We start from the raw sequence: 11354 nt of genomic DNA on the forward strand, positions 1-11354 counted from the left end.
CACGGTAAGACAATTTTAATTTATCGTCACGCAGTAGAGAAAGCCTGAGAATGAAGCTTCATTTCCCGATAGCTGCACTTTTAATTTTATTTGTTTTGGAGCACTCATATCTTGGTACCCTGCGAGCAGAGTCTCTTTCGATCTTCCTAGATAAGTCGGGAAGAGGAAAGTAGCCTCTGCGAGCCGGCTCGACATTTCGTGTTGAGCATGCCGGGAGAATTCGGGAGTCAGTCACGCATGACTAGTAACCGTAGAACCACAAAACCAAAACAAACAGTAGGGATATCTTCGAACTCTGGCAAACACACGACAACAAGGAATCATTTCCTTGGAAACTCAAGATAGTTCAAGTTTTTAAATTGCCATTTCAATTTTTACTTAAAAAATTAATAGGTTTCTCAATTCTGGCAAGGTAGCCTGTAACCGACACACGGAGGAAATACTCATGGGAATTTAGACAGTTAAAAATTGTCACGCTGTTGTAAATTTAAAAAATATCGATGAAGTGTGGCGATTGATCATGCGCACAAATTTAAAAAACAGGTTTGACAAGTCGAAACTGGACTGACTCTTCCATTTCATTGGATGAGCAGCAATTAAATCAAAGAAAGTCGAGCCGGCTCGCAGAGTCTACTTTCCTCTTCCCGACTTATCTAGGAAGATCGAAAGAGACTCTGCTCGCAGGATAATATCTTGGCTGTGTGCGTACAAGGGATGCAATAACATTAGGCTTAGGGTGGGGTTCAGGATGAAAAAAACCCCTAAACTTGGAGTGGGGGTGGGGTGGCAGGTAAGCGTAGATTTTTCGAGGTCACCTAAATGCGAGGATTTCTATTTTTTGGTTTCAAACTTTGAAATTATTGTTGGCATTACAAACTGTCAAGTTTGTCTGGTGAACAGAAAGAGGTATTTTTTTTGGCCATCCACAAAAAGACAGCTTGGGTGTTAGGGATACCCAGGGCAAGTAGGCAGCTGGTTTGAGTAGAGGATCAACATGGTTTGAAAGAATTTTTCTTTAATTACTTCAATTAAAGGAAAAAAGGAGCCAACTCCTCTGAGCTAAGTAGCTGACAAGTTTTGTCAACTGTTGGTTCTTTAAAGCACTGGATATCGTCTGGTTTCTCGTTCACCTCCCTTCAATTCCAACAGAAACAAAAAACCAGGTCGGCAACAGGTGTTGGTTGTTGCTGGTTTAGCTGTTGGTGCTGCTTCCTCTTTCTCCTTGTGGTCCCGTCATCATTTTTCAAAATCTCTTGTTGCTAATTACAAGATCCACTTATAATTAGCAACAAGAGATTTTGAAAAATGATGACAGGACCACAAGGAGTCAAAGAGGAAGCAGCACCAACAGCTAAACCAACAACAACCAACACCTGTTGCCGACCTGGTTTTTTGTTTCTGTTGGAATTGAAGGGAGGTGAACGAGAAACCAGACGATACCCAGTGCTTTAAAGAACCAACAGTTGACAAAACTTGTCAGCTACTTAGCTCAGAGGAGTTGGCTCCTTTTTTCCTTTAATTGAAGTAATTAAAGAAAAATTCTTTCAAACCATGTTGATCCTCTACTCAAACCAGCTGCCTACTTGCCCTGGGTATCCCTAACATCCAAGCTGTCTTTTTGTGGATGGCCAAAAAAATACCTCTTTCTGTTCACCAGACAAACTTCAAGCATCTTGGTCTGAGGCAGGGGTCATCCAGTTCTGGTGATTGATACCGCAGCTGCTCAACATTGCTCTGCCCGGAGGCCAGTTCACTGTGCGGAGTGATTCTTGCCACATACGAGACATAGCCTGCCCAGCATAGCTGATATTTTAGCGGACCTTAGAATAAGCCAACTTTCCAGCTTCCTTGGAAAAATAAATTATAGCATGCTGCAGTGTTGCTTAGAAACAATCATACATGTAGGATGCCGATTGGGTTAGCCCTTACACAATCCCCTCAAGAGTATCTAGTTCACAGGGATTAAGGAACTTATCTAAAGAAATATTCAAACAACATGACAAAACCTTGTCTTCTTACATTTAGCCGTTGTGTCGACTGTTATCAACCAGCGTCATCTGTACAGGAAAGGATTCATCACCTCACTTTAAAGAAAGAACATTGACAAAAGAACCAGAAGATGGTGATGCTACAAGGGGCATTGAGGCTTACAGGATGCCACATCCCATTTGGTAATAAAAAATGTGATATTTTTTATGTTAAAAGTTTTCACTTGTTAAAAATATTTATTAGTATTTTGTCATGCTGAGTTTGTCTAGATGATTTTTTAACATTAATTTAACCTAGGTCCGAAGATGAGTTGAACAGTGTTGAAGTAACACATCAGGAAGCACTCACTAAAGTTGATAAGGTCTGTAAAGTGGGAGATAGTTGGGAACAGCTTGTTAGGATTTCTCACCTTTAGTATACTGATCCAAATCTGCCCATTTCCAATGTGCAACAACATACAAAAATTGACTGAACAGTGGTGTGAATTTTCTGGCTCATGTCTTTAAGTCGATTCCATTGATTGACTCATCAATCATTTGCTTTACTGCCGTCAAAGTATCTGATCAACCTGCCTCTCCACCGGCTGATGCTAATGGATAAGACACTGTTTGCATTGTTCTTCCATTTAAAGACCAAGCCTCAGCTGATAGTCTGCAGATTTGTATCAACTTAAAGACCTGAGCCAGAAAATTCACCACTGTTCAGCCTGTTTTTGCAAGTCACAAGGAGATATTAAACTGTGAGAATTTAAGCCACTAGTTGTAACCAACACTGCCTTGTTTACCAATTTAAATGTGGCCTGTGAAATGCAGGTTATGTTGGTTTCACACACTGGCACTTGCATCAACGCATTGCTTAACTGATCGTCATCATCCATTGGCAAGCATTTCCACGATGAACACCTTTTAACTCCAACGGAAGAATTTTAATGTGTATTACAGAAATGCACAAACAAATTTGACTGCCTCATTTTTTTATGAAACCAAGTCTCCATGTACAGTCTGACTCAATTTGTGCTATGGTTTTTAAATCATTCCTGCATGTTTTATTGTTTTTATTGCCCCCCCCCCCCTTTTTTTTACAACTCTGAGTTTCTGCATGTTTTTTTGTTTTTGTTTTAACACCCTTTTTTTTCAATAGATTTTATACTTTGTACGTATTTTACCCCTGGCCATTGTTTCTCTCTCTTCATATATATGCTAATATTCTTATTTTCTTACTAACTTGATAATGACCAAAGCACGGTCAAAACATGTTTTTTTACCATTAATTCTTACTGTAAAATGTTAGATAGATTCACAGACATAATTATTGTACATGTGCATTACCAGCACCAATATTCCGTTGTCAGACTCACTTCAACAGGCTGTAATAAACAAAATTATATTCATCCATTCAAGTCCCCAAGCTTAAAGCTGTAAACATCACCATGTATGAATAAATACATCTTATTCGATGGTTTAACATATAACACATGCAGACATTTTGCGAGTTGCGTAGTATTTTTCCGAGCCCCGCAGGGGCAAGGAAAAATACCAGCAATGAGCAAAATGTCCGCGAGTATTATATGTTAAACCATCGAATAAGAGATTTATTATTCCATTACAAAAAGGTGTTATTTTGATTCAAGTTTATCTGGTAAGAGTGTTTCTAAAAAAATGCATCATCTGTCCTTTATTTGATTGTATAAACGAAATGACGAGAGACAAGTGATGACAAGATAAATTCTCAGGCTTTATATCATGTTGAAAACAATTTCTTTCATTGAAAATCTCCCGTTCCGTCCGTATTTGCTCTGTTCTAAACTGGTCAAACCGGTACACTACTGACAGTGTATTACCGTCTCATATTTTGCGCATTGTCTTGACCAAATATGGTAAAATGGCATAATAGTGGAATAATAATGATGAATTATTATTCATTATTCGTTATTGTTGAAAGCCTCTGAACTGTACTTTTCTTCCAGCTTGCCTATGGCTCGGTGCAATTTTTGAGGATTGCATTTGATATCATCTCCTTGTACAAAGTTGGAAAGATGACTGAGAATAAGTGGTTGAAGTAAGTCATATCTGAGAGACCACTGTTGTTCTTGAGGGTATAATAATAATAATAATAATAATAATAATAATAATAATAATAATAATAATAATAATAATAATAATGTGACATTGCTAAAAAGAGGGTTTAGTGAGGTCAAGGGCTTGGGTTAGGGTTAGGGTTAGGGTTAGCTGAACCTAGGCCGAGTTCAGACTAATCCTAACCCTAACCCAAAGCTAATCTACATGTAGGTCTAGGTTAGGCTAATCCTAACCTCACCCTCAACTTTGTTTTGGCAACACTACCAGGGAAAGGGCTGAAACAAAACTGTTGGCTAACCATACTGGCTGAAAGAACTCTATCATAAAAGCTCAAATAGCTGTGCTTGTGCTTCCAATCTTTCCACTGCCCACGGGAAACTCAGGTTTTGTTTTGTTGATAACACCTTAGGTTTAAATTGTGTTCACATTTATACTACAAAGTGACTGTTAGGGTTCTTTATTTACTTTTTGGTAGTCGTATCATCATGTTAGAGACAGTGGCTGGTGTACCAGGGATGATCGCAGCCATGGCTCGTCACTTTCATTCTCTGAGGAAACTTACAAGAGACCACGGATGGATTCATACATTGCTTGGTATTAGGTCTTTGCAATAAGTTGTTTTAAATAAGGACAGTGGTGGGCCCAGTTGGTGTCAAAAAGGTGGCCCTCGATTGATTGGAAGAGTAACAGACTTTCAGGATTAGTAGATTACTGACCTACCACAGGGTAAGCTGAGAGAAACAGTGAGTGTGCTCTCACAAAAAAAAAGCAGGCAATGTTCCTAGTAAAGTGATCATCCTTCTCTGCCTGTAGGTGATTGTATGGATGAATTGGATCACAGAAACCGTGTTTACAAGGAGAAGCCAGGCTATTTGCTGGAGCCTTTAGTTAAAAATGAGTCACTTAATAATAATTAATAAGAAAAAGCTAGGTTGGCTCAATAAGGAAGCCAGCTGTTAAAAGACAGCAGCATCTCTGGTTGCCAGTTGTGTTCTTAAAGGGGCAGTGTCACGCTGTGTTAGTAAAAATTCAAAACACCTTAACAGACATCTTTGCACCAATGAAGACCAAAAAATATTGCTGTTAGTAGTTTTGTTGCCAATGGCTGCTGAAGTGCACTGAAGCTATTCTCTGTTGTTTGCAACCACAGATGAAGGGGATGGAAATGGATTGAAACTTGAAAAAATTGGCCAGTTATTTTCCTCCAAAATTTGTTGTTCGGTGAATAGTTGCTAATTATTTTATTATCATGTCTTAAAAACCTACAATGTAAGAGGAAGCTGAGAATGAGCGAATGCATTTGATGACCGCCTTGGAATTAAAACAGCCTGGAATACTATTCAGAGGAGTTATTCTTTTAGCACAGGGTGAGTATTAACAAACTAGTTATTTGCTTTGTCAGTAACCCTTGTTCAAACATTTTAGTTCTTGTTTGTTGTGAAGCAAAATCATATCTACCCTTTGTATAGATGGAGCCAATACTGATAAATAGTAGATGAACATCCTCTGTCTCACTATCAGTGCATGATGTAGGAAAAACCACATTAATGACATGCTTTGTGTGTGTGAATGCAGCTTGTTATATTTGCCTAAAAGAAAAGCCTGAACTCTCATGCTGCTTTCACAGTTAATGGTGTGCACAAACACAGACTGTGTTGTTTATTGAATGGAATGATTTTATTGTTTCCACAATGGAGCACTCAAGAAATCATTGTTAATGGATAAATTAAAGATATAAAACTTGCACTCAAGGGGAACAATATTTGACTCTGCAGCTTAAATTTTAGGCATATTAATTTTAGGCAAATTAATTTTTTTTATGCTTAGCACTGTTGACACAAGTTTTAAGGAGAACTTACTGGTGGTGTTGATCCTAGGGGTGTATTTACCATATGTGTTATTTATTCCAATTCATTGATCAACATCTTATAAAGTCATCCCTCTTATATGTGATAATGACAACCAGTGTTGAAGAAAGTAGCCAGCTTGTTTACTGTGTTCTGGGGTTCACAAACATCATTCAAAATAGATGAGTGAACCACATCTGTAAAGAAACTGTAAATGATAATAACAATTATTGTAAATTATTATTGTTTAGTTGGTCTGTTTTTCTTTTCAAATTTTAGGTGTATTTGTGAATTGCTTTTTCATTGCATATATGCTGAGCCCCAGATTCTGTCACAGATTTGTTGGTTATCTTGAAGAAGAGGCAGTCAAAACCTACTCTTATTGTTTAAAGGTTAGCAAGCTAGTGGTTGAAGCAAGGAATGAATCTATCGACCCTTAACCCACTGACACTTCGGACTGAGACTTAATAGATTCCCAACCTTGTTCCCAGGGTCTTTCTTCTCTGCCTCCTTTTTTGTTGAGATAAAGGTGGCAGAAAAGAGAGACCCTGGGAACGAGGTTGGTCTAATGCCGGACAATTTTATTTGTCAATTAGTCCTGAGCAGTTCAGGAGTCAATGGGTTAAACCTGCTTAACATAACACAAAAATTGTTGTTACATCCTTTTTGCGCTGCAGTCCATTGCACAACAAGGAGTGGGAGATAACCTCTGATGTTTCCTTTTATGTTTGTTTTACATAATAAAACATGATTTGATTTGATTTGATTTGAATACCCCCTGATAGCCTTCTAGTTACTATGAGCATTATAGTATTATTTGTATGCTGAGGTATTGTAAGGTCATTACAGGGACATCATGTGACTGAAAATGTTCATGATCTTTTTCTGATTTTGAGTTTCAACCCACAGAAGCTATCCAATCAAAGGTCTACCAAAATGATTATTTTAACCGTCTCCATTATGTTCAGAATTCACCATTTATCAAAGAGCAAATAATCATGCTAGATGTCCCTGTAAACCATCTTAGCTTTAAGCCCCTGCATGGAAATAGACCCACAAACTTTGCTGGGATCAAGAAATTAAGATCAAGTAACCGGGCCCTGAATGACAAGCTTACTAAAGAATCTAATTGTATTAAATATGCCATTGTCCACTCCAATGAGCACAACAAGCCATCTTAATTAAAAAATCTAGAGTACATAGACCTAAGCGGCTAACTCAATGTTGTACCCATTTCAGACCCTTTGGAAATAAAACGTTTTGTTCCAGGTATTTCCATATCATTTTAATATGAATGCTACATTATCATGCAAATACAATACACAAAGAATCTTAGTCCCGGGAGATTTGAATTGGGTACAACATTGAGTTAGCCAATTAGGTCTATTCCATAAAATGAAACTCACGAAACTCACAAAAATTTTGATTGATATTTTTAGTGCATTGATGATGGTACTTTACCTATCTGGAGAACAAAACCTGCACCAACACTTGCTATTAACTACTGGAGACTCAAGGTATCACCAATAAATAGGAAACTACAGAATTGCTTAATATAAGGTTTCTCACAATTCCTACACACTTTTTTTTTAAATGAGAGTCTTTAACTGACCCTTTTTCAAAGATATGCCTAATCCCCTCACAACACTTAAAAGGAGTACTACACCCATCATTCAGTTTATTTCCTTTGCAAGTGCCTTTTCCTTTGTGTTTGGTCCTCCTTGACCCTCTCCATGTTGTAACGATCCCAGAACGTTTTAGGTGCAAAATACTATAAGGATCTATCACAGAAATCTTTGATACCATCCTCCTCAAAAGGAGGGGGAATTGCTTTTAAAAAGGTTTCACCATTTTCTTTACTGTTTTTTTTTCTCTTGGATCCTCTTCTCTTAGCTTTTTCAAATATGTCATTATTAGGAAGGAGCAGTTATGCAAGATGTGATACTGGCAATAAGAGCAGATGAAGCACATCACAGAGTTGTTAATCACACACTAAGCTCAATACATCTCAATGAAAAGAATCCTTTTTCACCTGGCCAGAAGAAATTGTGAGGCTACAAGTGGAATGCTGCCATCGACAGTTTGCTGTCAGGGTTCTTCTGTAACATCTGGATACAATTTTTGGGAGTCACTTAATATCTTCACATAAATATCACATCATAATGTTTTTAAAAGAGCTTACTTGAAGAGTTTACTAGTGGACCTAGATGATGTTAACCCATTCACACCCTTAAATCGCCAAGATGACTCTCAGGATGGAAAGGGTTAGAATTTGCCTATCTGAAAGTAATGACTAATTTATAACAAATTATTTGATCATACCTAATGCAAAACAATGTAAAATATGACTTGCTATTGTACATAAAAAATGAGCTTGGTAGTGATTAACTTGTGCCACCCACTCCCAAATAAAATCAATTAATGCTGGCTTTTTTGGATATTAGAGAACCAAGATCAGTGCTGGTACCACAAAAACTGCCTTTAGGTAGCAGCTTGAAATGCTGCAAGTAGCTGTACTCACAGCATACTGTACCTAAACATGGCTGCTGTAAAATGAACAGTTTTTGGAATGTCTCACTTTGTCACTCAGAGTTTTCAGTAAATATACGTAATGTTTTTTTAAAGACACAAAAATTGTCCTCAATAGACCTTATTTGTGATGGCCGTCATGCTGGATTTGCTATTATCATGCAAATTAGCTACACACTTCTGAGGGGGCAAACAACACAAGTTCGAGAGGTTATAACAAACATCTTAGCCACACAGATGTTTTTTTTCACGTTCATTGAATGTTTGTCACCTAAGTAGTAAAATAGAATGATTACACAAGTTACTTCGATTTTTTTTAGTGAAAAATGAGGAGATAACAAAGTAGAAAGTCAAAATGTCAAAGATAAAAAGTAGTATAAAAGGTACTTAATTCTAAATTCTAAAATGTACTTAATAGCAATGCTATTTCAATATTTCGACGAGCCAATTTTCTGCGAATTGCCTTTTTTTCAATGTTTGCCCCCTAGCATAACACATGGCTAATTTGCATGACAATATGAAAACCAACATGGCGGCTATCGTGAATAAGGCCTATTAACCTCAAAATTTTTGACGTCTTTAATCCTCTGCCTGGAATTTCAGTGATATGCTGTTGATGCAGTATCTGAGACCAGTAGGCGGAGGACCATCTGGGAACACATGGCCAAGATGAGAATCACACTGGAATTGAAAGAGAATTGAAACATTTCACAATACACACAGTAGTTTGGGATTCATTTAATACAATTGGGCGTGAGTAGAGTGTGGACTTTTGAGCTTAATTAATGTGCAAGAAAACAGTGATAACAATGATTTCAATGTGACGTAATGATTAAAATGAGAAAATGAGATGAGCAGAATTGTAAGATCAATAAATAATGGAGTAAGGACTTTGAGCAAATGAACTTTCAGGCTCCTGGGGTTTGTTTTTGTATGTGTATTTTTTCATCATTTGAAAGTTTGGCCAACTTTTGTGCAATGGATGGTCCCTATGTCACTTAATGCTGAGAGGCATCTACATGTAAAAGAATCACTGCACCCACTGCACAGTCCAAAACATTGTCGTAATCACTGTGGTAATATGGTTGTTTTGCTGGAACATCTTGATTAGGAATTTGGGACCCTTTTTATGAGTGTGGTCTGTTCAACTTCTTGAAAAGTGGGAAGGAAAAAGGCTGCACATAAAGTTTACCTTACGACAAAGAACTTCAACTCTAACCATTCCATGGCTGTTGTCACTTTTCTCAACAACCGTCAGCTGAGCGGGCATCTTGTCATCAGATGACATTTCGAGAGCTGAATGAAATGACGGCCAACCTGTACCTGAGTCAAACTTGCTGGATGAGCTGTGATTTGAACACAAAATGCATTGAACCTAGAACCTGTTCCATAGAAATACACAGATGGCCAAACATGTCTTACCTAAACAAGGCACTGCCACAGCACACACACGTATAAATCCCTTTAGTTTTCAAATCGACGTATTCACCTGACCAAGGCTAGAAAGATCATTTGATACAAATAAGACCTGGTGCTTTCTAAAGCTGAGTCATTCGAAGGCTGCTCAGCGCAATTCTTACATTAAGTGTTATTAGTCAAAGTGTTACCCAATAATATTGGTTTAGACTACGTGGTCCCCAATCTAGAGAGCATGACCTAGTTTGTCCTGTGAGAATCAAGCATGGCAATATTAATATTGTGAAAGCAATCAGGGATCAGTATTTTTTCACAGGAAGGGCTTGTCAGTTGTGCAAAGAAAGGTTGGCACACCCTCATACAGAAAATGCCCCAACTTCCAAATAATAGAATTCAATCATTGACGTGAGGCTTCTCTGTTAGCAGAGGTCTCTTTCCTGTCTTGTTCACTTGGCTGATGAGTACGGCCCAGTGAATGCGAAAAGAAAACAAACCTCTGCTAACAGGGAAACCTAAGGCATCATCTTAACCCTCTCAGCTAAAACAAACATACAATTCTTTAATCTTCCAATGCTTTTGAGATCCATTGGCATTGCATTGAAGAGTATAATAATGAAATAATTTATAAGCTATTCCTCATACCGGCTCAGTTCCTTTTTGCCTACAGACCCAAAACTGTTCAGGTGTGAGTTTTGCCTTCCATTCAACGTCTGAATTCTTAACCATGGAGGCTGAAAAAGTTTTCATATTTTTTTTATTAATAGTAAATAATAGCAATAAAAACTTATCAGCAATATTTCTATTAATTCATAATTGGTTCTTACAAACTTAAACTGGTCGATTATTGATGGGGTGGTAATGATTAAGTAAATCCTTTTTAAATTTGAATAGAAACAGAGCACATCATCAGATCTAGCAGATTTCAGACAAAAAAGGTACATTTTGTCAAGAGGTGCGTTGCGTGACAACACTGTAAAAAGCGGCTGCAGGCTATGTACTCTTACCTTGATAAAAACAAATTCCTCTTGCACAAATCCTTAAGCCTGGGTTTTTTGTGTCTTGAGATCGTGCTGATAGTGTTTTTAACAAATTAAATTTATCCCTGGAGTTAACAGTAACATAAGATTGACAAATTTCCAATCCTTTCCATAACCTTCTTGCCGCCATCTTTCTTTACTAGTTTCCATTCCACTGCTTACAATGACACAGGCAAACCACTAAAAATTAGACCTACCTCGTCAGTAACTGGAGAGACCGATTTCCTCGTATAACGTGCCAAGGGCATCGGCTATCACGCAGACGAAGGCAACCAACAGGCAATGATGATTGTTTTGAAAAACAAGGTGGTTCTTTAAAATATGATTGGAAACAAATATTTCTAAAAAAACCCTCAATTTTCGAAAAAAACCCGCCTACCCTTGTGCAAATGTTCACATGCCTCTTCCTTCCTGGGTTTAGTTGGCATTTCTTGGAGGTAGGTGTATCACAACTGCAG

At 37.7% G+C, this 11354-nt stretch overlaps 2 protein-coding genes across 2 annotated transcripts in view; one reads left to right on the forward strand and one right to left on the reverse strand.

The window, feature by feature from the left end:
* Positions 1-9363, forward strand: part of LOC138043271 (uncharacterized) — a 9564-nt gene extending 201 nt beyond the window's left edge. The window contains exons 1-9 of the mRNA XM_068889466.1: positions 1-4; positions 2026-2171; positions 2287-2350; positions 3956-4047; positions 4543-4661; positions 5342-5434; positions 6194-6306; positions 7354-7431; positions 7832-9363. The exon at positions 1-4 is cut by the window's left edge and continues 201 nt beyond it. Of these exons, the coding sequence (XP_068745567.1) occupies positions 1-4; positions 2026-2171; positions 2287-2350; positions 3956-4047; positions 4543-4661; positions 5342-5434; positions 6194-6306; positions 7354-7431; positions 7832-7966 (844 nt within the window). The 3' untranslated portion in view covers positions 7967-9363. The remainder of the gene's footprint in view (positions 5-2025; positions 2172-2286; positions 2351-3955; positions 4048-4542; positions 4662-5341; positions 5435-6193; positions 6307-7353; positions 7432-7831) is intronic.
* LOC138043280 (peptide methionine sulfoxide reductase MsrB-like) lies at positions 8986-11033 on the reverse strand. Its single transcript, XM_068889474.1, has 5 exons — positions 10864-11033; positions 10502-10590; positions 9866-9942; positions 9636-9789; positions 8986-9124 (listed from the first exon to the last, which is right to left on the reverse strand). Exons 1-5 carry the CDS (start codon positions 11024-11026, stop codon positions 9023-9025), a joined length of 585 nt encoding a protein of 194 aa, XP_068745575.1. The 5' UTR covers positions 11027-11033; the 3' UTR covers positions 8986-9022.
* Positions 11034-11354: the final 321 nt, after the last annotated feature.

Source organism: Montipora capricornis, chromosome 1 (genome assembly GCF_036669925.1).
Source record: "Montipora capricornis isolate CH-2021 chromosome 1, ASM3666992v2, whole genome shotgun sequence".
Lineage (NCBI taxonomy): Eukaryota > Metazoa > Cnidaria > Anthozoa > Scleractinia > Acroporidae > Montipora > Montipora capricornis.